Source organism: Protobothrops mucrosquamatus, unplaced genomic scaffold, assembly GCF_001527695.2.
Source record: "Protobothrops mucrosquamatus isolate PMUCROS unplaced genomic scaffold, P.Mucros_1.0 scaffold_183, whole genome shotgun sequence".
In the NCBI taxonomy this organism is placed as follows: Eukaryota; Metazoa; Chordata; class Lepidosauria; order Squamata; family Viperidae; genus Protobothrops; species Protobothrops mucrosquamatus.
This window is the reverse complement of record NW_015386259.1, coordinates 178,631-206,206: the sequence shown is the minus strand read 5'-3', so window position 1 is coordinate 206,206 and position 27,576 is coordinate 178,631. Positions and strand designations below refer to the sequence as shown.

Here is a 27,576-nt window from a genome sequence, read left to right as displayed (position 1 = left end):
ATATTTGAATCCCACCACTGGGCAGATTGTGTAATTTGCATCATAACAAAATCATAGATCACAGAATTAGCACCCTTTGGGCAATAACATGATAGATGTGATGGAAACATTCATTATACAATAATATTTAATATCTCTTTATCCTGACTGTATAGATTTGTATGAAAAAATAAAATGTCTACGGAGCTGCTCAGTCATCCAGTTCATAGTTATCCCAAAGGTGCTTTTTCACGAGGCAACTGGACTTTGTTTTTTCTTTGAAGACATTTCGCTTCTCATCCAAGAAGCTTCTTCAGCACTGAGCTGAAAAAGCTTCTTGGATGAGAAGCGAAACGTCTTCAAAGAAAAACAAGAAAGTCCAGTTGCCTCGTCAAAAAGCACCTTTGGGAAAAAATAAAATGTACAAAAGATTACCCCCATCACCTTTACTCCACAGTTTGTGCAATAAATGTGCACATTGTTATTTCCTGCAAAACAGCAACACCGTTTTGTCATGTCCTTTACAGACACACAAGCATAGCGTTTCCATGTATGGGACACATTTGGAGCCTAGAAAAGAGTTGGGATGGGTGTTGGCAAACTTTTCTCTGTTCCTTACTTTACCATAATCTTGCTGTGGGGAAAAGCATATACTGTAACTCTGAGGAGCAAGCAAAACTGATGTTATCTTGTGACTAACGGAGAACAGGTGTATGTGAGGATGCCCAATAATGGGAGATATTGGAACTTGGGAAACAAATCTGGAAAAAAGGGGACATTATTAACATTAATTCTGTGCTCTTTCTTTGTAGTTTGGTTACAAGTCCAGGATTGTTCAGTCCAGCCGTAGAGAGAAGAACAAAATGAACCACCAAGCCCAATACAGAAGGTGCAGAGGGCAATGGAAGTGAAGCAAGAGGGCTTGAAAATGTCTGTGTGCAGTGATTTTGTGGAGCACATCTGGAAGCCTGGCTCCTGCAAAAACTGTTTCTGTCCCAGAAGTTTTCACCAACTGCAGGCACTTTCCCTTGATCAGCAAGGCGGCAGTGAAGCCTTGCAGGATTTGAATGGAATTGGAGCCAAAGTTGAAAATACGCCTTGGGCAGATGACAGTCTAATTTCCTTGTCTTACTCGAAGCCAACTATTGCTGTTAAACCAACTATGATAACCTCGGATGCTACTGGCGTGTGGGCGGATGGGAACTTGAATACAGATGCCTCACAGGTAATGATTAATAAGGGGTGTGGTGTATTTTACAAGGTTGTTTCCGTTGTAAAATTTGTAACTGCCTGGGAGCAGTCTTTGTATTTGTTATGGCAGGACTTGGCAGAAATGGATTCTTTCAATTTCTGGAGCAGGCAGGGAGATATGCAGCAATCAGCAGGCCCTAAAAATCTGCTTCTTAGTAAAATGGGAGATTCTTCAAACATTTATGATGCTAGTGAGCAAGATGTTTTTGTTTTAAAAGCGAACAGAACAGCTCAGATACCTCTTGGTATGAAAAGATCTTACCTGTTGCACTTTGATCCTTTGATTCTCCAATCCAGTTGAATCGCATCACTGCTCTGACGAAGCACCTTCCAGTTGACCAGTTGATCTGAGATTCAAATATTTTCCAGCAGGGTCCAGATTCTTTGGGGAATCACGATGCCATCTGCCCTATTCCCAACCTTCTTTGGAATACATGAATAGAATTCAGTTTGGAAAAATGAAATTCAGTGGTGAAAAAAGCAAGGTTCTACATTTAGGCAAGAAAAACCAAATGCACAAGTACAGCATAGGTGGCACCTTGCTCAATAGTAGTAACTGTAAGAGGGACCTCGGAGTCCTAGTGGACAATCACTTAAATATGAGCCAGCAATGTGCTGCAGCTGCCAAAAAGGCCAACACCGTGCTCGGTTGCATTAACAGAGGGATAGAATCAAGATCACGTGAAGTGTTAATACCACTTTACAATGCCTTGGTAAGGCCACACTTGGAATACTGCATCCAGTTTTGGTCACCGTGATGTAAAAAAGATGTTGAGACTCTAGAAAGAATACAGAGAAGAGCAACAAAGATGATTAGGGGACTGGAGGCTAAAACATATAAGGAACGGCTGCTGGAATTGGGTATGTCTAGTTTAATGAAGAGAAGGACAAGGGGGGACATGATAGCAGTGTTCCAATATCTCAGGGCTGCCACAAAGAAGAGGGAGTCAAACTATTTTCCAAGACACCTGAAGGCAGGACAAGAAGCAACGGGTGGAAACTAATCAAGGAGAGAAGCAACCTAGAACTAAGGAGAAACTTCCTGACAGTGAGAACAATTAACCAGTGGAACAACCTGCCTCCAGAAGTGGTGAATGCTCCAACACTGGAAGTTTTTAAGAAGAGACTGGACAGCCATGTGTCCAAAATGGTATAGGGTTTCCTGCCTGAGCAGGGGGTTGGACTAGATGACCTCCAAGGTCCTGTCCAACTTTACTACTACTACTACTACTACTACTACTACTACTACTACTATTATTATTATTATTATTATTATTATTATTATTATTATTATTATTATTATTATTATTATTATTATTATTATTATTATTATTATTATATACCTCCATAAAAGAGAAGTGTTGATTGACTCAATCAACTCATCTCAGTTTTCCACCCTTTGGCTGGCTAATGATATAAGTTTAAATTTCCTTGGACTGAAATATGAGAACGGTAAGCAAAATAACGTGAAACAACAACTTTTTTTAAAAAAAAAATACACACCCTATTATTACTGGAAATAGGAAGACCTCATGTGAAAGGACTGAGATGAACAATTTTTCAGACTCTGTCTCTCACCTGATTGTTGTAAAATAGCTACATCTTTTAAGGCATTTGGCAATCTCGCCTCAGGATCGGTATGAAAAAAACAAAATCTGTCAACAGTATCATTTTAGCATTTGTAGATCTCTAATGAGATTTCCCCCAAACTTGTGGGTATTTAATGAAGTTGCAAGATTTGGGGCATTTGATGGGCAAGAATATGCTGTTAGGTGGGCATTGAACCTGGTACCCTAGCTGCCATGTCACGATCAGTCTAGATTTCAGCAGAACCTCCTCCTTTGGGTAATTCTTTTTTGGATTGAATAGTTGAGCCTCCCAGACAGGGAAGCTTAAGAAATCAGCTGTCTCTGAACTTCAGTAGGAATTGACCAGATTTTGAACTAATGTGCAGGTTGAAATTTTGTTTTATTGACCTTGATAAATGTTACAACATAGCTTTCAAGTTAACAAACACTAACAAAACAGATTGGCAAATATATATATTTTAAAAGGGTTCTTTTTAATTGAAATGGAGTCTTTCAGGTGGATTTTAAAAAACAAGGTTATTATTTATTCATTATAAATGCCATTCAATCCTTCTGAAAACCTAGAGAGCTTATAAGAGTAATAAAATGCAGATTATAAACAAAGCAACATTATTGTAATAAACATACAGATAAAACCATACATTAACATTAATTAGCTAACGATTAAAAGCTGGGTGGTAGAGATGTACTTTTTCAACTTCCTAAATACTGGTAGAGTGGGGGTCAAATTCATATCCCTGGAATGTGTTCCACAGCCTGGAAGTGATGCAGGAAAAGCCCCTTTCCCGTGTAGCAGATAATTGAACCATCAGAAGGAGTATCTTCAAAAGGCCTCTCCTATTCATCTGAGTACCTGGAGAATTTTCATTGGGAGATGCAGATAGTCAGACCTTAAGCTTTATAGCAGTGATGGCGAATCTTTTAGAGACCGAGTGCCCAAAAACTGGCTCTGCCCCTGCTCCACTCCTTGCCCCACCCCTGCCCCACCCCCACCCCATCCCCCAACCCGCCTGCCCGTAGGGCCACTCACCACCTCCAGGGCCTGCCACAGATCGCCCAGGCAGCCCAGCAGAGCCATGGCAGCCACGCCCTCTGCCCGCGCCCCGCAGCATCAACTGTGCGGGAAGGGGCATGAGGGCAGAGTCTTGTCTACGCTGCCTGGCTGCCATGGCCTTGGCTGCACTGCTCCGTGTGGACCACGCTCAAGGGCGAGTCTCCTCCAGGGGGGTTACTGGTGAGGAGGGGGTCATGGAGGGAGGTGAGGCTGGGGCAACGGCACGTGTGCCCACAGAGAGAGCTCCGAGTACCGCCTCTGGCACGCGTGCCATAGGTTCACCACCACTGCTTTATTGGATGACACCAACGCCTCAAATTGTGCCCAGTGGGCAATTAGCAACCAGTGCAGATCTTTTGAAACAGAAATGATATGATCCCCTTTGTCTTGCACCAATCAGCAGCCTAGTCACTACATAGTGATTTCCTTACAGTCACAAGAATGGGAGAGGAAAGACAGACGATGATTCCAAGGCTTATTCATAAAACGCTAATCTACAGTTTACCATTAAGTCCGAATGTAGTCAATGCCAGTAATGTTTATTTACCTACGCCACCCAGGCTTTACTCATTTATTTTAGTTTAGTCATAAAGCTGCTTTCCAAATTAGTTAACTGCAAATATTTTAAAAGAGTCCATTTTAAACATGCAGCATTAACGAGGCAGCTTATCATGAAAGTGCTGCTTATGCTGTTGAAGTGTTGGAATCAGATTGAGAATATCTAGATACGCAGTTAAAAGAACAAAACCTCTCTAGGAAACCGTGCTAGTGTATCTTTCAGCCTGGCCTCTGTAATAAATGTGCAGAGAAGGAATCATGAAAAAGGAATCATGTACCGGTATGTCAAACTCAGCTGCTTAGAAGAATAGCAATGGGTAGAAATGCTGTATGTTAAAAAAAAAAAAGTAAGACAAAACTAGCAATAAAACTATCGGTATCACCCCTTTACTCTGATAAAAGTAGAATGATCTAAACCAGTACACAGGATCATTTAAAAAAAAACCTCTATAATTAATAATCATCTTAATTCAATTTTTTGCTATTACCTAATAAACCCCAAATTTAATACAGTTTTATGGGGGGTGAGTTGCTCTTCTACATGGCAGACATAGACAAGATGTAATTTGACCATCCCAGAAAGCAGAAATACCCTGTGAGGATATATCACCCAGATTCTGCTGTCTTTCCTAAGGAATCCATTTTTCCTTTATTTTCTGACGAACATTTCAAATTTGGGCTGGATTTATGCACCGCACTAAAACAGACATTGAGAGTCAACAGAACCATTGTGAGCTGGTTTACATGTGATGCTAAGTTATAAACCATGCGTTCCACACTGCAGTTGTGGATATACACATTATAAACCATGATCAAATAAACAACATGATGGCATAACACAATACGAAAACCCAGACATCATATAGCTTAAGAACAAGTTGGGCATACTGCAACCATTCGTCTAGTTTGCAGTTTCAAAGGCATTCTTGGAAGTAAAGGTGATGTTGGAATCTGACGCTCCTAATGAAAATATTTTTTTAATGTTAAAAGTCATGTAGGGAAAGAAAGTTGTTGAGACTAAAATGGGTAGATATTGTGCAGGGGAAATGCATTGGAAGTCTATAATCTTACTTATTCAATGTCTCTGTTTTCTTCTAAGTTGCCAAGGAGTATATGGGAGGGATGTCAAGGTATATGCTTGTTTATTTATCAAATTCCTATACCACCCATATCACCTATGTGACTCTGGGTGATTTACAAATAAAAACCTACAATCAAAAACAAAGTTTAAAAAGAATGAAAGGAAAGTTTAAAAGTTTTTAAAAATTTAAAAGCAGACAGAGCACTGGGTTGTATAACCTTGTATTTAGCAGACAGTTGGAAATAACAAATCCTGTATCCACTCCCTACAGTTGATCCATTAAATTGTGCTAAATTTGCCAACATTACTAATAAAGTTGATCATGGGAACTACCTCCAGTAGTCAGATTATCAGCATTGTTAAATTTCTTCTTTTCAGTAAAATTTAGTAGAACTTAAATGTGCCAATCTTTAGTTTTAGCATACCCACTAAATCTGTATAAGAAAGAAAAGCATAGTAAATCTGTAAGGCAATATAAATTGCTAGTAATTTGATTCATTTTATTTATATGCCTTACGGTAAACTATTTTTTTCGCTAAGGTCATAATCCCATTGTTTCCAAATACTTAAAAATTATTCAACATTTTTCTAAATCTTTGTTATATTTTTTAAGAAGATGGATACAGCCATGTTATAGAAGATTCTAATAGAGCTGTATATGAAGTATTTCTGTCTTTTATTTATTTATAAAATTGATATGCCATTCATCTCGTGGTGTGAGGTGACGTATAAATCCCCACCCCCATCTTGGAGAAATGTCCATCTTGCTACATTTCATCTTTGATCAATGCAGGTCAATGAGATCAAAAGGAAGCCTCAGAATGTCTTAGAAGATCGTCCTTTATTCCTTGGCCCATCTGGTCCTGAAAGGGCAGAAAGAAATATGTCATACAGTAAAGAGGTACGTGTCCATGGGGTCAAAGCACTCAATAAGAGGAATGCGGTTGTGCTGATTTGGAGTCTCAGTCTCATTCCTGTCTCACTTCTGAGAAAAATGCTCTTCTATCCACCCAAGGGAAACAGCAACACCACTACAGGTAGTCCTCGAGTTATGAATGTAATGGAGCCTGCCCATTCCACTCGTAACTCGAAAACTCATAGAGTGAATCTAGTTCCTTTAGCGAGATCAGTCTCCTGCTTGTTAAAACACACGTGGCTCGTTAAGTAAACATGAGGTATCTCAGGGTGGGGAAGGCCATGGAGGGCCTAGTGATGGAACAGGACCCCAAGGCCTCCCTGACCCACTAAGATACCTCATGCTTCCCCCTCCCTTCCTGCCGCACAGGACTCACCTGGAAAAGGTCTGTCTCCTCTTTGCCGCGGTTCCTGCTGCTGCTCCGATCTGAGGCCAGGGGATGCGTCCACAGCCCCCTGCAGCCTGATCCGGGCTCTTCAGGCCTGGAAAAGGCATCCAGAGCCCAGATCTATGGCCGTGGGGCAATTTTGCAGCCCCCAGCAGCCCAATCCGGGCTCCAGAGGCCTTTTCCAAGCCTCTGGAGCCCAGATCCATGGGCACGGAGCGATTTTGCAGCCCCCCAGTGGCCTGATCCAGGCTCCGGAGGCCTGGAAAAGTCCTCTAGAGACCAGATCGAGCGATTTTTGCCTCCCCGCGGCCCGATCCGGGTTCCGGAGGCCTTTTCCAAGCCTCCAGAAACCAATCCATGGCCGCAGAGCAGTTTTGCGGCCCTTCCGTGGCCCGATCCGGGCTCCAGAGGCTTTTCTAAGTCTCCAGAGCCTGGATCCATGGCCGCAGAGTGATTTTGCAGCCCCCCAGCGGTGGAGCCCAGATCGGCCATGAGGGGGGTACAAAATCACTCAGTGGCCATAGATTCGGGCAGCAGAGGCCTTTTCCAGGCCTCCAGAGCCCTGATCCAGCTTCTGGAAGCACGTCAAAGCATCCCCCAGCTTTGGTTTGGTTCTCTGTTGCAGAGAACAGAGGCCTAAAGAACCATGAGATCACGCGAGATCAGTAGTGTGAGATCTCACTCCATTGATCTCGCGTCATCTTGCATTATTTTAGGCCTCCATTCTCTGCAAACACACCGAAGGCCTGGAGCAACCAAGAAAGCGAAGATTCTCCATCTTCGCAGGGTGAATACTGAAGACCCACAGCTGGGGCGGGGAGGGAGGGAATAACCCGGATGACTGTTGCAGAGCCACTGCGGTCGCTCGTAGGGACGAATGACTGCTGTGGTGCTACAATACTCGTAATTTCGGGAGTTGCTCGTAAGCACTAGGGGGCGCTCATCATGTAACTTTGAACGAGTGTTAAGTGAATGCTCGTAACTCGGGGATTACCTGTAATATATTTAATTTCTCTGAGCAAAAAAGTGAAGGTTGGGAGTACGTCCCCTTTTATCGTAAATCCCAAAACCTTTGAGAAACCCACCACCAGTGTAGCATGACGTAATAATAAAAATTATTTTTCAAAATTGCAGGGCCAGGATTCCATGGCCGGTGCATCCAGAGTAACAAATTTTGGTGAAGATAAAAGAAGGGTCTTGAACTCATTCTCCAACTTTCACGTGCATGATTCTGTATATAACCTCTTAAACCCAGAAAGAGACTTACTGGCATGCCCACCAGAAACTGTGCTAAAAAGCAGCAGTTCTTTCGATTTGTCCCAAGGAAGTCCTTACTGTCTTCTAGTCAAAACCTCAGATCAAATTGAAAACAAGCCTACAGATAGCAGAAGTAATTCCAGAGAACAACAGCCTTCCTTTCAAGGAAAGGGACAGAATGAACCCATCTATGCTGAGAGTTCAAAGAGGAAAAAGATGCAGCATAATAACACCAATACATTAAAGAGTGGCGTCTTGACAGTTAGCCCAAGTAAAAATCAACAAGATAGAAGAGAGAAGACCCTCCATTTGACCTGCGAGAGGAATTTTCAAGATCCTGCTTTACAAAGAACAGCAACTATTACTCTGATGGCCCCACAAAAAGAAGATGACAGTCGAGCATTTTTTCTTAGCAGCCCAGACTCAGCGGTTGGAGTACAGTGGCCATGTGTTAGCCCCACTATTAGCCCTGATACTGAGAAGTCACCATCTTTCTTTGAGCCTAGAGAGTTGCCACAAGAAAGATGTGATATGAATTCAAGAGACAAAAGCCCAGAGGCTGAGTCGCCAGTGTCTAGCAAGAATATGATTGATAGGAGTCCTGCTATTCCTCCAAAGATGTCCAAAGGAAGCCCTCCTAGACTTGAAGAGTCTCTTCCACAATCAGTCAATTCTTCCATTAAAGCCAGTTCTTCCATTGCTGAAACCTGGGATACCAGCATGCCAAGGGACGAGACAGATGGCACTGTGACTGGGCCTTTGTCCTCCTTATGTTCCCAGACGATCAGCATCTCTCCAGATGAATCCAGCAGAGGTCTTCTGCCCTCAGGCTCTGAGAGAAGACCGAAATGCTACCATGTATCCTGGCACAGGCCATGTAGGATTGAAGAAGAAGAGGAGGAAGAGCAAAGAAGTGCAGCGGAAATGGAGAATGAAATAACTAGTTCGCCAAGTTTTTCAGATTGTCTTCAGATGAATCCATGTCCCGTTCAAGCAGTTGGGACTGGAGAAATGAGTCAATCAACAAGTTTTGCTTTTGAGTTCCCTAAAGATGAGCCTGGATCTGAGGAAGTTGTAACTCCTCGGCTGCCTCCAAAGAAACCACCCAGGTAAATATTTTTTTTAAGTTGTTTATAAATAATCAAAGCTAGATAGATAGGATAAAGGATAAATTCAGGATGTTCCCGTGATGATTCTCTATTTCCCCCATTTCTGCTTTCCAGTGGAAACATTTGGGTGCTTCCTAGGATAAAACTTTTGCATGTACACAAGTGTGTGTGTGTGTGTTCTTGAGCAGCAGCCTTCTATTTTGTAATGATTTCTATTTGAACCAGGGTTTCAGAAAACCATTAGCTGCAACTTAATCGAAATGAAATTTTGCTAATTTTGTTTTTAAATAGTTTCTGTATTTCAAAAGCAAGTTGAAATCAACCCTAATTTTTTTCTCGAGTCTGAGACTTTTTTTTAAACTGATAGATTAAAATAGCATTTCAGATGATTGAGCAGTGAATCAGTCATTTTTCCTGCAATGGGGTCTCTTCAAGTGCAAACAAAAGCACATTGCTGGTCAGAGGAAAACAGATGTGTCTGAAAATGCTCATTCTTCTGACAAGAACTTCATTGTGTTGCTCTGATTAATGACTGTCTGTAGAAACCAAGAAGAAATTGTAAGGAAAGGCCTGTGACCATTTATTTGGAAAATCAGAAATTAACTATTGTTAAGGAGTATTTTTCCAAGAGAAAAAAAAATTAAAATCGAAGGGAGGGATGAGTTAGAGCAGGCTCCAATCTGCCACTTTCCAGGCGTGTAGAACTAAAACCCCATCTCCCCAGTCAGCCTCCATGTTGATTAAGAATGATGGAAACTGTAACCATGTGAAAGGAGGAAGCGGGGAGAGGGTACTAAATTGGGGAAAGCAAAATTATAAAAATATGGTCCTGCAGGTGGTTTAAACTTATGATGGGCGTGAACGAGTGATACTTATAACTGGTGCTTGTATTTATGGCCATCACATGGTAATGATTTCAGATCTTCCCTGCCAGCTTCCCACAAGCAAAGTCAATGGGGAAGTTGGCAGGAAGTTGCAAGATACAGTAATGTAAGCATCTCACTTATTGCATCTCAACAACAGTCAGGACTGCCAGAGTGGCTGTTGCTAAGCAGCATGGTCACATGATTTGTTGACTGCGTCATTTTCTATTCTGATTAGCACTTGTATGACCAAGGCTTACCTGTATCTAGATACTTCTGTGAAATTAGGAGCCATGATTTACTGAGCTCAGGTCAATGTCAATATCAACTCCGCTTTTGAACTTTCCCTTCCCACATTGGAAAATTGGGATGTGGAAAGCCTGCACCGAAAGGTTGCAAAAACTGGTAGGACTACCAGTTCTGGGGTTAAGAAATCCAGACAATAACTAGCTTGTAGCAAAGAGATAAGGAAAATGTTTTGATCTCATTCAGTGCTCAAGTGGATATTTGCAGGCTGGATCTGGTAGCCCTACATCAGATCAATTAGGTGGCCTCATCCATCTTACTATGCTACTATCGGAACATAATATTGGAATATGATTATTACCTGTACCACATCAGTTGTTTGAAATGATTTGTTGACTTGGCTTACTGTTATATATGTATTCAACAAATCATGGCTGACCCATCGAGGGCTTGGAAAACAACTTTATTATAACTGTACGTTGCTGCCTTTGAAAACATCTGGAACATTCAGAAATGAAGGAATTGCATTTCATAAGACAGTGCCTCCAACCTGAGAGAGCTGTAGTAGTTTCCAGTATTTTTTTTCCAGTTCAGTTAAACTTTAATGACCTAGATCAGTGGCCAATGAAAATGCATCAGGATCTTTAGGCAGTGATAGAAACCTTTGTGACTTGTAATAAGTTGTCAAAGGCTCATAACTCTTCGGCATTTCACATTAGTTTTACAATTGACTCCTGTTGAAGGAATTAAAATTGATCTTATTAGCTTGGTATTGGCCCATCTGTAATCTAAGAATATAGATTTGAGAAATCTTAGAGAAAACACTTTTCCCACTTTTTCATGGGAAAAAGATGGGCCCTGCTTCAGATGTTGGCTTGTGAACAGATAAAAGGGACTCATTAAATTAGCCCCATTATGTGTCACGGGAAAGACGCTTGGCTGTTTATCTCAAAATGTAATTCAGGGAATGCTTAAATAAAATGGAATTAAAATTCCTATTTTTAGAGGCTGTGTTACTTCATTGAGCAGAGTGGCAGAAGGGATGAAGAGTTCTTTGTTTCAGTCAATAGTCAGCGATCAATTAACCTCATAAAACATAATCATCCTTTATCTGTTATGTAGAAGGAAAATGGATCTTTGTGTATCACTCAAATGTGCTGCAGGCAACACTGGAAAAGAAGTATAGAGTTGTCAGAAAAATGTAGTACTTTTTAGCACTTAAAGCCAGAATCCTTTTTGAAGAGGAAAATACAGAACAGCCATATAAAATCACATTGCTTAGAAGAATGGAGAGAGGCAGGGAGCAGCCTGTAACCTACATGGTTAAACTCCTCTTCCAATTAGCCTTGCCAGTATGTCCAGTAGTGAAGGTTGATGGAACATCTGGAGGCATAAAACTGTTAGAAGCCACAGTCGCATTAAAATGATATCTCACACATTGTCTCATTGCAAAGATAATGCAATTACATAATTTGCAGCCGGCACATCTGTGACTGACACAAATTGCATGAGTGCATCATTTGTGCAATGATGTCATGAAGGCTTTGCTGTCATTTGCCTCCCAGGATACCTACATCTGGAGTTATTGCTTACAATGCAGACCTTTTCTGCATCCAAATTCTGGCTTAAGAATCAAATTGTGCTGATACCCTAAATTAGAAAACATTAAGGCTGCAATGTATGAAAATAAATAAATAGAACTTGCTTACTCTTTCACACACATGGACACACAATATACATGATTGCATTGTGCATCTTTTCCTTGTGTGTAGTCGAATCATCAGTTATTTTTCTGTACTTTGAAGAAAGCTACTCCAGATGTTATCTCCCTCCTCGTTACATCTACAGAGTACATGCTTTTACTTTTTGAAAAGATATTTAATTTTTGCAAAAGGAAGCACTACCATTCAATTAAACATGGAATGTCCCCTCTTCAGTCTCTATTTTTAATTGAATCAGTTTAATATGCCAATTAGAACCCACTTTTTTTTTTTTTTTTGCATCATTCACTTAAGTTCTGGAACAGTATCCTTGATTCACTAACTAAATGCATGTTGTAGAAAAAGTGCAAATAAATATTTGCACATTCAGATTTTTAAAAAATATAAACCACTGTGGAAAATGGAGAGAACGCATTTCTGACTGAAAACAGATGGTCCTTGATTTATGACTGATCGCTTAGTGACCGTTTGAAGTTCCAATGAAATACACACACCCCAAAGCTACTTACAACCCAGTTTTGAAGTTCTGGTAGCTGCCGCCTCCCCCATGTTCATGTGGTTGCATTTTGGGTGCTCAGCAACTGGCCTGCATTTATGGCCGTTTGTTGTGTTCTGCAATCGCACAGCCACAATTTGTGACATTTTTGCTGGAAACTGGTATTTTACTTTCAATTTCCAGCAAAAACCAGCCCATAACAAACAATGGGTTTGCTTAATGACTGCCACATTCACTTAATGACCACCTCACAGAAGGTTATAAAATCACCAGTCACCTGACCATCACAACGTACAACTGTAATTGCTAAGCTCAATTACCGTCGTGGATGGCAGACTGCCTGAATTGCACAATTGAGCCAGACTGATTCATCCAGCCTAGTTTGGCCTGTTCCCAGGGTGAGAGAGAGAAAGACCATGGAACGATCATAGAAAAGCCTTTTCTTTTTTCCTTCACCGTTAGTCCTGACAGAAGATAACTTCTTATTCTTTAGCCCAGGGGGGGTTGGTTTTGGCAAAGAATTGTACATGCTGCTTGATGGGACCCCCAATCTTGTCTCAATCCTTTTTCAGCCAAGCATATCTATGTTTTTCTCTGTAAAATTGATATTTTTTAACTTCATTGATTACCTTTTTAATTGGATGAATATTGAAGACTTCATTTATAGATACCGAAAAAATGGTGTCGATGCAGGTTATTATTTCACACTTTCAATCCGGTCAACTCCATTGCTATTCTAAGACTAGCAGAGGACTATTTTTTTGGATTGTTTACTCATTTGCACCTGCCAAGGACATTACTTCGAAGCTGCCAAATGCCCCACTTCTTTCAAATATTACCTTTGACTAAAACCTTTGTCTTCACACAGAATATACATTATTCTGAATGTTAAGTAAGGCAGAAATGTCCCTCTGTGCCACTGATCAGGACAGCAAGATGCAGGAACAAAGCAGAAAGAATATATTATTTTGGTTTCAGTATTTTTCAATAGATTAAATACTTCTGTGAACTGTGACTGCCTCAAAGATCAGGGTTTGGGACTGTTTCATAATGGCGTTTTGTGGGGTGGGGGGGTTAGGCCTTCATTGTTGTACTGGTTCTAACAGAATAGCATTTGGTTCTCTTCTGCATTTACAAGTTCAATCTGAAATTCAAAGAACATGCAAGTAAGATGTACTGCTTATGGTTGGAAACTGGAAAACCAAACTTGAAAACAGTAACTTGTAAAACTTATGACCTAGGAAATCCCATGATTGTTTTCATTGCTAGCACAATTTTCAGGCAACCAGCAGATATCAGCAGATGGGGTTCCCAGAAATCCATTTGACTATATTTTTGGTAAAAAGAGATGGAAGAGCTTGGTTGTAACAGCGAAGATGTAATCAGGCTCACTGTGGAACAGATAAAAAAATGCTTATGTGCGAGTTCCAAGTCAAACTAAAGCAAAAGAACAAAGCCAATCAGTTTCTACAGTATGGGAACCAGAGGAACTATGGAACAAAATCAAAGGAATCTTAAGGATGAATGTAAAGGGAGACTGCCAAAGATCAAGAAAAAGAAGAAAGCAAACTGGATGTCAGAACAGTTGGTAGAAATTGCCGAGAAGAGAAGCCAATAAGAAAAATAGAGTATAAATTAAGTTCTCAGAAGGAACTTAACCAAGAAATTCTGAAAGCTGTTAAAAGAGATCAGAAGCAACATCATAATGACATCTGTAAAGGCAATGAAGATGACAACAGAGATAGAAAAACAAGGGATGTCTTTTGAAAGATCTCTGAACTAAACTCAAATTAATATGCAAAAAGATGCCAGTGGACAGAATCTGATTTCAAGAAGATCAAACAAATATAGAATATATTGAAATTAAAAAGTAGAGATGTCTAAATGCAAGCTGTCTTAGAAGATATTCTAAGATAGCTTCACATTCACATTCGCAAGAATCTTTAGTACTAGAAGATTAAGTTGTATCAGAATTCCAATCAATCACTAAGTCACAAGGCTACAGTGATTGATAAAAAATATCTATAAAAATATAGCAACCAACAGAAGAAGAAGAAGAAGAAGCAGCGACGTTGCTGCTGTCTTATATTGGACAATCAAGAACCAAAAATACCAAAAAAACTCAATATGTGCTTAATTGACTATAGAAAGACCTTTTATAGTGTTGATCTATAACTTGTGGAATGTCCTTAGAAAAACAATAATCCTAGAACATTTCATTGCCCTCATGCAAAACCTGTACCCAGGGCAATAAGCCACAATCAGGCTGAACTAAGCATGGAAAATCCAAAGCACCAGAAGGACCATGAATACACAGCCATTCAATCTTGTGAAGATTAAGCCCATTCCTCCTCAACAATCTCCAGGCACTGAGATAAGACTTTGATGGCATCACTTGTTCTACAGAGGGTCAGGATGTATAGTTGGGTATCTTCAGCTGATTGATAACACCTGACCTCACATGGATGACCTCATCCAGAAGCTTCATGTATATATTAAAAAAGAGGGGGCAAGAGCTTTGAATCTGTGCCACGCGATACAAACCAGGGGCTTCTGACTCAGTCCCTCCTTTCCTATCAATTTGACTAGAACCAAATTCACTAGGCCTAGTGAAAAGAGTGGTACCACCTCACACCATGCCTCCCAATCTTCCAATCTCAATCTCCACAGTCAGATGGATACTGTTATCAATGGTACTGAAAACAACTAAAATCTAGGAGAACCAAGATGATTGCATCACCCCATCCTGGGTTAATAGTTAATAGTTCTCAGCAAATGTTATCAGTACTGTCTATGTCCAGCCTGAAAGCAAATGAAAAAGGTCCAAATAATCTTCCTCCCAGGCTGTCTGAAGTTGCAGCCTAACTATTGTCTCAACAACCTTTCTCAAAAAAGGTAGGCTGGAGACCAACCGGAAACTTTCCATAACAGTTTATTTCAAGCAAATTGAACCACCTCCTCCTCAAACATGAATTTGAGGAGTATATCATAAATAAACTCTCAGGAGGACTTAACCAGCCAGTAAAAAAGTGCATCAAACAAACATGCTGGTTAACACTGGCCATTTCTTTAGGATCTACAGCAGGGGTCCTCAACCTTGGCCACTTTAAGACTTGTGGACTTCAACTCCCAGAATTCCTCAGCCAGCAAAGCTGGCTGAGGAATTCTGGGAGTTGAAGTCCACAAGTCTTAAAGTGGCCAAGGTTGAGGACCCCTGATCTACAGGATCAAACCCAATGTCTTTTAAGGTGCTCTTGTGACCTCTCCCTTCCCACCACTGAGAGCTCTCATATTTTCTAAGTTGACAAAAAAAAAAAAATCCGAGCTGTGTTCTCCAAGCAACAATGCTTTTATACATCACTTTTATTCCTATTCAGAAAATGCATTTTATATAAAGCATAACACAATGGGAATAAATGGAACTCTTCCACAATGACTTCCTGCAATCAGTGCTGCCGTGCTTTGCAAAGGCAGCTAGCTTGCTTATGAAAAGGATTTCCAGTCCTGAAATGATGCCATTGAATAGTGATATTCTTTTGACGAAATTAGTTATTGTCAGGTTTTTCTGAACCGAAGTTAGGTCTTCTGATTTTATACCATTTGATGGGAGAGAAAGGGTATTGTTGAGTACCAATAGTACTCTGATGGTTTCTGCTATTTATCCAGCTATTTGGTTTAGTTCTGTTGGGTTTTGTTGGTATTACTTTTTATATTATATGTTCATGTTTATTGTGGCTTTTCACATTAATATCTTCTCTGGATGGAAAAGATAGGTTAATCATACTGCGCAGGTAAATGTTAATAAATTTTAAAAGGTAAAACTCAGTAGTCCTTGGCAGTACAAAAGATTAGCAAACAGAGTAGAATAATTCCTGAATAAACATACACATGACTGGATTGTTACTGTGCTCGTTTTTGAAAAATCAGAATCAGATGGACATGGATTTAAATTTATGGCATATGTTGAATGTTTAGGCAAACTAGTTATTGTATAACTAAAGCACACGTATGGACTTTTATATTTTAACATAAAATATAAATAAGGTGACCAACTTTTTTACAATGAAAAGGAGGACACAAATAAATTGAAGAAAAAAATATCGTAAATAAAAGAAACATTTTATTCATTGCAACAATAATACAGACAAATTGCATGTGCAAAGTTTGCCGGCCGGGTGTTTTGGCACGCTCAGCAGCAATTCCTATTGGCTTTCAAAAGCCAATAGCGGGAGTAGCACAGCTCATGCAAAAGTTGAAAAAAAAACCCATCAAAAAAAGGTGCCGGAACGCCGTTCTGAGCGTTCTATGAGGGAAAAAAAGCCCTGCAGATTAGTCTTCAAATATCGAAAAGGAGGACATGAAGGAGGACACATTTCGAGGGAGGACAGAACTCACAAAAGGAGGACTGTCCTCCCTAAAGGAGGACGGTTGGTCACCTTAATATAAAAATCTTAACAGGCCTATGCTTACCGAATATTTTAACAACAAAACATTGGAGATTAATAGATCTTAACAAGAGTTAATAGACCAGTCCTTTTTAAAAAGAAATAATTATGAGGTTCTTGAGTTTTACCTTCTTATGTTTGAAATGTCTGAATCAACTTCAAGCAATAAACTATGTTTACTCCAAGAGCTCCACTTTGAAGACATGTCATCATGCTTATTTATATATCTTGACTTGTTCTAGCCATGGCTTGCAATGACAGACTATGAATCCACATGCTATGCTAGAGGAATATGTGGGGCAGCTAGAGACAAGAAATCCTATAGACTAAGAGAGTCTCAATCTTCTTCTTTTGCCTGGCAACAAAATCTGCTCCCATCCAACATATCCCTGACCAGTCTTTGCCCCCAAGCTTACCTGTTGAGCTTTATTGCTCTTTAAAAGAAGGAGAATTTTAAAAACATTTCTATAAAAAAAGGTTTTTATAGCAACTGGAAAGCCCAACCAAACCTTTAGTGTGCTACCCTGTTCGTAACACCTCTAGGGAGGGCTGGTCAACTACTTCTAAGAAGGAACAAAGGATTCCTTTTTTACACTAAAGTGTTGCATTCTTAGTGGACAGGAACCTTTCTGGGATTGAATACATTCCCAAGGGTTTACAAGTGAGAATTAAAATGGCAAGAGTTTTAAAAGGTGACTTGAGATCCATCTTTGCTTGTTGAATGAGACTGTAGGAATAGCTGAGGATGTAGGTCTCTGTACATGGTCAGGAAGTTTGGGCTGAGAAAACACAGATTCTACTCCATCCTCAGCCACAGAAGCTCATTAGGTGACTTTGAGCCATCATCTCTCTCTTGGTCCACCTGCCCCACAGGGTTGTTGTTCGATATGGAGAGGAAAAGGTATATATTTTCTCTTTAAGGGAGGGTGGAATGAATGAATGAATGAATGAATGAAGGAAGGAAGGAAGGAAGGAAGGAAGGAAGGAAGGAAGGAAGGAAGGAAGGAAGGATTTCACCACTAATTGTGCCATCCCAGCTCCACTCCAGCCTGCCAAAGAATAAAGTGAGTAGTGAACTTAGGCCAGTCACTTTCTTTCAGTCCTAAAAAGAAGGCAATGGCAAACTGCTTCTGGGGAAAAAAAGAAAACTGCAGGGATTTATTTGTCCAGGCCATCTCCAAAAATCAGACAAAATTGAACAGAAAAAAAACCTAGCTCAGAGTTATACGATAATCCCTAAACTATCAACTATCCAGAGATTGACAAATTTAGTATTTGTTCATGTTTATAAATATACCACTACACCTTCATCTGTCTATTTCTTTTTATGTTGTGTTGCAGTGTTTGTATGTGCTACATCTTGAACAAAATAGGATCAAGAGAAATAAACAGACACAAATTGAAGCAAATCTAGCAAAATCAAGGGGCTCTCAAACAGACCTAGTATAATTCTTCAAAAGCAACATATCTATTGCATACCTTTACCGTATTTTTGTGACATGTTTCCCCCCCAAATTCTAGGCGTCATCTACAAATAACAAAAAATGGTGAACTGGAGCAGTTGAATAGTGATTCTACCGAGAGCCTCAGGGGATCAACAGCCAGCTTGAATTTGGATACAAATGCACTCAGCAGTGGAGGTAGCTAAATTTTATGTACCAGTGTGGAATTGTGGTGATGATGTAAGAAACATGTTCTACAATGGAATGACTTACACTTTGCACTTCTTCAGTTGATCCAAAAGCAAACTTGTCCTATACATTCAGCTTGCTACTTCTCCAAGGAATCTCTGGCGCAATCTTCTTGGGAGGACAAGAAGAGAAAACCATATGCTTATGGTGATTTATAAAGCTTGTTCCTTCACAAGTCAGGGAGGTATTACAGCAGGGGTCTTCAAACTTGGCAATTTTAAGACTTGTGGACTTCAACTGGCTGGCTGAGGAATTCTGGGAGTTGAAATCCACAAGTCTTAAAGTTGCCAAGTTTGAAGACCCCTGTATTACAGGGATGCAAGAACACCAGTAAGTAGTGAAGGAATAATACAGCTTATTCATTCGTTCATTCATCTGGAATATTTGCATCAGTAGTCCCCAACCTTTCCAGCTTTGTAGACTGGCAGCGGTGGCAGCAGGGCGGAGGGGATGGTTTCATGCGTGCAACCTGATCCCACGCATGTGCAAATGGAGCTTTGCATGGTCGCCTGTTGCTTGCATGACCCAGTTTCCAATGACCGTGGACCGATAGCGGTCCAGAGCCCAGGATTGGGGGCCACTGATTTACATGATCGCCCAAGTCAAACAACAAAATTCTAGCTCACAAAATCATTTAGCAAAAATACAAAAGGAAATGAATGCCTACCGCTACAGCAGGCTAGAACAATTAAATGGCAATTGGGACTAAAATACGTTATAGCTCACCAATTAGGAATTCTGCTCATCCTGATCTAAGAATTTAGGAAAACGTCCAGATCTTAGCTACCTTTCTAAAGAGCTGCAGGATTAGGAACCAAGAGGGACACTATTCAAAAGACACCACCGGCCCCCTGAAAAAATACAGTGCTTTTCTCTTACACAACTAAATGTAAATTCTGTTTTCTATATTTCTTGGTATATATTGCTATGAGGTGCAAAAGGGTTTTCTAGAGTGCTTGTGCAGAGTGCCAGTAATGGATTTATTCAATTTGTTTGTTGCCCTCTGCAAATTGAGAATGCACCAAATAGAGATGCTGCAGGGAAGAAGAGTATCAATAGGCAAGCAAGGTGCCCTTTAGGAAAAAATTATCCAGCCTTATTTTTTCATTGAGGAATTTATAAGAAGCTTCTGAAGACCCGCTAGCATACACCATAACATAGCATGAAAGTCATAATAGGAAAATACATTTTTCCCAACTTAAGAAATTGCCTAATTACCCAAACTGGAGCAAACTACAGAACTGTCTATCACCATTAGAAATAAAATATTTATTCATTCATTTATTTGTCATATTTATACAGTTGTCCATCTCACAATCAAGTGACTCTTGATATAACTGTAATTAGTCTTTCCTAAACAGATGAGTCAGCTTGCTACATGATTTTCTGCGTTGTACTTGCAAATCAATACATAATGCAAAACTAGAAAAAGCAAGCATATTCCTCACTTGTGAATTTAATTTTTGAAGGGGAATGCATCTTAATTCCAGAAATTTAAGGGAAAAAATATTATCATTAAAAAAAAGGCATGTTTCAGCCAACATTGGTTTTTCAGTATGTAATGCTGAACAGACATGTTTTTTACTAGGCTCTCATATGGCTGACTTTCTGCTTAAATGTTTACCCTGTTCCAGCTTCATTTCTTTAGGGCAGTCAGCAGTGCTCGCCTATATGACAAAATGTCAATGATCTTCAAAACACTACATGGCATTGACTTCTACCTTTCAATAGTGTTTCTTTATTGTACTTAGTGATTCATTTCCCATATTAGTCAGTTTATTACAGTCCTAGACCAGTACACCCATATGAATATAAACATGAGTTATACTTTGTTTCCAGTATAGAATTTGTTGGAAATGTACTTTGAACTCCACACAAAAACTCCAATTTTAAGGTGGTTGTTGCTACTAGTTTGGTTTGAAAATATATTTCCCCACCTTCTCCAAAATTTTCTCCCCAAAAATGAAATGTGAGAGATGAAGCAACAGCTGTCCAAAATGACTGAATCAAGAAAAAAATCCCATCAAGAAAGGGTGCACCACTGCCTTCTTCAAAGCAGATGGCACAGACCCCTTCCTCAAAAAAATGTTAACCATTTCCCAAATCTAGTCATACAGAGTGAGCTTAACCACCCTTACTAACCAGATAGGTCTAGATCTAGTCTATGAGTGGCAGAACATATATTACAGAGAGCCCTATCTAAATCCTTGGCCTCCACAGGCCCCACACATAAATACTTGAACAGCCTGTCAATCTAAGTGGTCTTGCTCTATTAATCCCATTTCTTCTTCCACAAAAAATAATCTTGCTAGAAGCATTATATGCCCATGATATGTTCACCATAGATGGAGAAATAGGCTTTATGGAGCACTGGGATAATAATAATAATAATAATAATAATAATAATAATAATAATAATAATAATAATAATAATAATAATAATAATAATAATAATAATAATAATAATAATAATAATAATAATATAATAGTAATGTAGTATCAATAGTAATAGGCACCTTGGGTGCAATTCCAAAACAAGTGGATCACCATTTGAACACCATTGGCATTGACAAATTTGCCATTAGTCAATGGCAAAAGGCGGCCTTACTAGGAACTGTTTCCATCCTGCGACGATATCTGTAATACCATCAAACATCCACATCTGCCTATCCCAGGTCCTTGGTAAGGACTCGATAGGTAGACAAAAATGCCAAATCCAGTCTGAACATCTGGCTGACTGTGCGAAGATTAATAATAATAATAATAATAATAATAATAATAATAATAATAATAATAATAATAATAATAATAAGGGAAGTCATTTGTTCCCATACCATATTTGGTAATAAAGATATTCTCAGTAAATAATTCTGTTCTTTGCTTCTACGTGTCCTTTTTAGATAGAACTTGATACTAGACTCATGCTGTAAAATGTCTTTATCCATGCTGCCATGATTTTCTGGCTTAAAGTCAGTTTACTTGTCTCTGTGTGTTTTAGGAGAATTGTGCAAAACGAGTCTTCAATCCTCCACCCATCCTGAAAAACCTACCTTGCCTTCCGTTCATTTTTCTGCATGTTTGACTGAAAACACGGCACCGTGCAAAACTGGGGAGCCACCCCCTCTGCCCCAAAAGAAAACTGTCAGCAGAGCTCTTTCATCACCCGATGGATTTTACTCGGGCTCATCCTCTCCGTCCAAAGCCGCGGTCTTCCCGAGCTTCAAGCTGAACTCCAGTCAATCAGAAAGTAACGTCTATATCCAAGAAAAATCTCTCTTTTGCTCTAACTTGGGAATTAACCATCATACCATTTCCTCTTCTGAGTCTCTGGGAAAAAACTTTGTAGGGTCCACCGCTACTCCGTTCCCAGGTTCTACTAAGAACAGCAGCCTTTGTGGCTTTCAGGATAGAAACTTTCCGTCTCGTTCTTCCTCACAGCACAGCATATCCATCCAGGTCTCAAGTTCTAGCCTTCATCTCCACAACCTCTTCAGCAACATCAACAGCAAAGAAGGCATCTATAGTAAGTTGGGAGGACTCTATGCAGAATCCTTGCGCCGCCTGGTCTCAAAATGTGAAGATTATTTTATGCATGATCAAAGAAGTGAGTTGCGTTTTAGTGAGAACTACTGGCCTTTCTTCAAACTTACGTGCAACAAGCCGTGCTGTAATGCGGGAGATGCAGTATATTTCTGTGCAACATGTGCCAAGGATCCTTCCAGCACTTATGCAGTGAAAGTAAGTAGTTGAAGAATGTCATTTTGTAATGTAGGAGTGGGAAACATTTCTTATGCCCGGTGCCCCCATCCAGGAAATGTATCCAGCCAAGAGTTCAGCTAAAGCCAGAGCCAAGAAGGAGCAGGTGCTCCCATCCTGCAAAGTCCTTTTTGTCTTTGCGACACTTCAAATAACTTGACGAGGAGACCACTCTCCAGAAGCAGTGCAAAGGTCCAGAGAGCAGGTAAACTTAGAACTAAGGAGAAATTTCCTAACAGTGAGAACATTTAACCAGTGAAAGGGCTTGCCTTCAGAAGTTGTGGGTGCTCCATCACTGGAGGCTTTTAAGAAGAGATTGAAAGCCACTTGTCTGAAATAGCATAGGGTCTCCTGCTTGAGCAGGAAGTTGGACTAGAACCATGGTGGCGAACCTGTGGCATGCAGAGCCCTCTCTGTGGGCACGCGTGCCATTGCCCCAGTCCTAAGCCTTCAGCTAGGTTTTATAAAACCTTTTCGGTTTAAGACCCTGCCGCCATGTGCAAAAAAAAAGGTTCAATCAATCAATCAATTTCAACTTCTCGCGGGGGAAAAAAAGATCTCGCAAAGTTGGAATTGATTGATTGAACTTTTTAGTCCCACCCAGTCTGCCATTACCACGGCAGCCACGCCCACCAAACTGGCCACACCCACCCAGTGGGTCATGCCCACCCGGCACCCAACGATACATAAGTGGGGTTTGGGTTGCAGTTTGGGCACTCGGTCTCTAAAAGGTTCGCCATCAGTGGACTAGAAGATCTCCAAGGTCCCTTCCGACTCTGTTATTCTGTTATCTTGAGGTCTGCATAATGATAAAAAAAGTTCCACCTAGGTGGAAATTCTCCTCCGTTGCAGTGGTTTTTAGCTGGTCTCTTGCTGCTAGGAAAAGACATCCATCATTAGTCTGGACACTTTACTAGCTCTTAAATGTATCTCCTAAAGTCATTGTTGAGTGGCTTTGCTTGAGGTAAAATATTGGCTGATCATGAGAACTTGAGAAAAGCACCCATTTATTTCGCTTTGGCTTGCTTTGCCTGTGTAATTGCTCAAGGAATTTTCACTAGTCTGATTTAAATGCTCAAATCAGTTAGTCTCTTTCAAAATTCCTCAAATAAATGGCCTGAAAGAAAGCTCCAGGTTTGCTGGAACATAGGGTCAAACAAATATACTATAAACTTTTTTTGCTTTTACTATTCTGATCAAAATATTTTTGGGCTTCAGTTTGAGATCTTTTGGGAGATTTTACCTGGATGAGATAATTCCTTTCAAATGACAAAATTCAGGGGCGAATAGCAGCTAGCAGGATTTAAGCCCATTGAGAAACCAATGTGGATTAAAAAGGTGAGTTTCAAGAAAAACAGCCAGGGAACAAGTACAGGGAATAATTAACTCCAAAATGCCAAGTCAGAACAAATAGAAATTTGGAAAAAAAAACACCTCTCTGACACTGTCATCAAAAAAGGAGAATTTTTGGGCTTCTGCCAGTGTGCTTGGCACCAATAGTTCTCCTTCTTTTTAACAGGGAAGTTACCGTAAGTGTCTGGAGTTAGGCCAAGAGGGTGTGTAGCTGGGATTGTTGTCCTGGCACCCCTTTTAGTGCCAGGAGAGCAGAACAATTAGGAGGTGAGTCTTGACCCTTCTAAAATCATTTGAGCACAAACTGGTGCCAAGAACTTTATGAGGCCCTGAATTCCTGTGATTCATGAGAATTCTTCATGGGTGCAAATGACTCATCCTTTCCAAGACATTTGGCCGGGACTTCCAGAGTCTTCCTGTGTTCCAACTCACCAGAGCTTCCCTGGCAGTTGCCACCTTCGTTCTGGCTTTTGGTTCTGTAAGTTTTTAAAGGGTGCCCTGGCACACCCTTAAGAAAAAAATGCCACCATCCTTGCACTTCCCTTAAGAAAAAAATGCCACCATCCTTGCACTTCCAAAATAAAAAAAAAGATATTTTCAAATTATTTCCGTCACATAATTTTGATTGTTGCTTCCTGCTCTTGGTTCAAGATACAGTTACATCTTTTCAATCCAAGGAGGCTGGAGATGGTCTTAGTCGCTTTAAAAAAGAAGTCAAGAAGCTGTATTACTTTAGTTCCGCTGATCTCTTTGCCTTTTGTGGATTGTGGCCTTAATTTTCAATGCTGTGCACGAAGTGTTGTCTGCATGGATGCCAGTTTCACAAAAGGAAAGGGCTTGCTCTCCTGTCAGTCAAGCAATCACACAGCCTGTATTCACAATGAGAGTTTAAAAACAAAGTATGCGATTGCCAGGAAAGGAAATAAGCCTTTTTTTGTGTTCATTGCAGACCACACGTGTTTGTGTCTATGTTACAAAATGTGTCTTTATTGTCTCAGGACAGCACTGTAGCATTATAAGGCCAAGCCCAGAAAACTAAGATCTAAGTTAGGCTGCTGTACACTACCTTGTCGTAGGAAAATTTAGTTAAATGGTTTGGGACAATTCTTTCAGTTTTCACTGCTGAAATATTTGATTGATGGATATATTTCAAGATATAGTCACTGAGCTAAATAATTTTCACATATGCATCTCTTATGTTGGACATCATTTCACATAATATCCAAACTCCTCTTTTTTTTCTTTCTGCCATTTGCAAGAGGTGGATGGGATAGCCTTGCATAATTTGGGGCTTTTAGCACACAGTGCAAGAAGAACCACAATCTTCATCTGTATTTTTTTAATCCAAGTTAATAATGAGACAGGTTCTTTAGATAAATTGTAATCCAGAAAGAGATATAAAGGAACCCTCCTTTTAAAAGGGTAATGTAATTACTTGTAGTGTAATAGATTTATTAGATTATATTCCTAAAGTTTTAGATCCTGGTGTGTACGTGTGTGTGTGTGCTTGAAATAAAACAATAAATTAATTTATAGTTGAAGAAAGAGAAAATAGCAGTGAAAATCATCTTTTTACTTATGAGAGTCCAATAAAAATGGAGTAATTAATAATAATAATTTTCAGTAATATTAATTGTAGTAGCAATAACAACAATATAAGAGTATCAATGTGTATGCACATTTTTCCCTGTTCAGTTGTGTCCAATTCTTGGAGATTGACTGAACAAGTTCCTGCAGTTTTCTTGGCAAGGCTTTTCAGAAGTGGTCTGCCATTGGCTGCTTCCTAGGGACGAGAGAGTGTGGTTGGCCCAAGGTCACGAGCTGGCTTTGGGCCCAAGGCAGGACTAGAACTCACAGTCTCCCAGTTTTTAACCGGATGCCATCACCATTACAGAAAACTGTTCTTTACACTTTACAGAGTATCATAAAGGAAAAAAATAGTTTTGGAGACTGGTTGTCTCCATTTAGATTAGATTTACAGAAAGGGAAGGGGGGATGAGAAAAACCTAAGAGAGTAAGCCAGTACCAGTGGGTTGACATCTAAATTACTCAGTAGAAGTCAACATGAAAACTAGGAGACTTCCTCCAGTTCTGATCCTTCCTCACCTTCTGCTCAATCTTAGCTACCTATCATTGATATTTAGCAGTGATTGGCAGCTCACACTCTAAAGGTATTTGGAATTCAATTTATGTCAGACCCAGAAACCATGACACAGAAGCTAAAAGCTTTTGTAGTCTAAAATATCTGAATTATTTTGTAGTCTAAAATATCTGAAATTGCTCTTTAGTTCAAAACATCTCTAGATGCCTTCTTCGTGACTCAGCTGCTTTCCCACTCAGCTGCTTGGATATCTCTTTGCTTGCTAATTGCTTTAGGGAATATCTTTGTCTCTGTATCCATTTCTTTGTCTCCTAATCAGTTTCCAGATGTTAGTGACATTTTCAATCAATCTTTGCTTGTGCTTTTTCCTCACAGATATGTACATACCAAGACGTTAAAGCTGCAGCATCCTGTATTAGCCCTTCCATTCCCGTTCACTTCAATATCCAGCAGGACTGTGGGCATTTTGTAGCCACTGTGCCCTCCAGCATGGTGAAAAATGCTCCCGTGGACAGCCAGTGTCCTTCCCACTCGGCCACTGAGCAAGAGTGTGTGGTTGTCATTACCCGCGAAGTGCCACACCAGACTGCTGCCGACTTTGTGGGAGTTGCTGAAACTTTCCATAAAGATGAGCCGGACCAGTATGAGAGGAGAGTGTGTTTCCTGCTGCTACAGCTTTGCAATGGGTTGGAGCATCTTAAGGAGCACAATGTCATTCACAGAGACCTTTGCCTAGAAAACTTGCTGCTGGTGCGCTGCAAACCTTTCATAGGCTGTAGCAGGACCAAAAATGACAAGCATCTGCCAAGGCTCCTCATCACCAATTTTTTAAAAGCCATGCAAAAGCCAGGCACCACTGAGTCCAAATCAAAGAAGAACCAGGCCCGGTTAGCTCCAGAGATAGTATCTGCCTCCCAGTTCAAAAAGTTTGACGAATTCCAAACCGGCATTCTCATCTATGAGCTTCTGCACCAGCCTAACCCATTTGAAGTTCAGACCCGCCTCAGAGAACAAGGATACAACCAGGATGACCTCCCTGCCCTTCCCAACCTTTCCATTTATTCCAGCGGGCTCCAGAAGCTTGCACACTTGCTCTTGGAAGCAGACCCCATCAGACGTATCCCCATCACCGAAGCCAAGCGGATCCTGCAGTGTCTGCTTTGGGGCCCTAGGAAAGACATAGCAGATCAGCCACTAAAGCACAAGGAGGCCCTTCACGGAGCTCTTCAGAACTGGATCGACATGAAACGGGCCTTGTTAATGATGAAGTTTGCCGAGAGGGCAGTGGATGCAGAGCACAGCGTTCAGCTAGAGGACTGGCTTTGCTGCCAGTATCTAGCCTCTGCAGATCCCTCCTCTCTTTTTAAGTCTCTGAAACTTCTTCAGCTCCTTTGATCTCCGTAGTGTTTTCAAACCTGGCATTGGTTCTGGCAGAATCTGCATAAGAGTGCACTTGGCTCTGTTGAAAGTGGGCACACACCACATTTTTCCTTTGTGTAATATTAACTGACCAATTTTATTTTATTTTTTTTTAAAAAAAGATAATGCATTTTATGTTGTCATTGTGAATGTTATAAAAATGTAAACAGTGTTATCTAGATTCCACCTCTAAGTAACTCTTGAAAGCCTTGGGGTTTGTTTTTTTCCCCAATTTGAAGGAATTTGTTCTTGTAAGATGGTTTGTTGTTATTTTCATATGAAATAGATTTAAGTTAAAAACAA

The 27,576-nt window shown here is 40.3% G+C and overlaps 1 protein-coding gene across 1 annotated transcript; it reads left to right on the top strand.

Annotated features, from left to right (window-relative positions):
* Nucleotides 1–829: 829 nt before the first annotated feature.
* PRAG1 (PEAK1 related, kinase-activating pseudokinase 1) lies at nt 830–27,576 on the top strand (the record flags this gene model as incomplete). The annotated part of the gene is made up of 6 exons (XM_015824058.2): nt 830–1,204; nt 6,306–6,413; nt 7,951–9,182; nt 18,475–18,593; nt 21,643–22,382; nt 26,230–27,576. Coding segments are annotated over 6 exons (3,594 nt in total), but the record flags the coding sequence as incomplete, so codon positions are not given.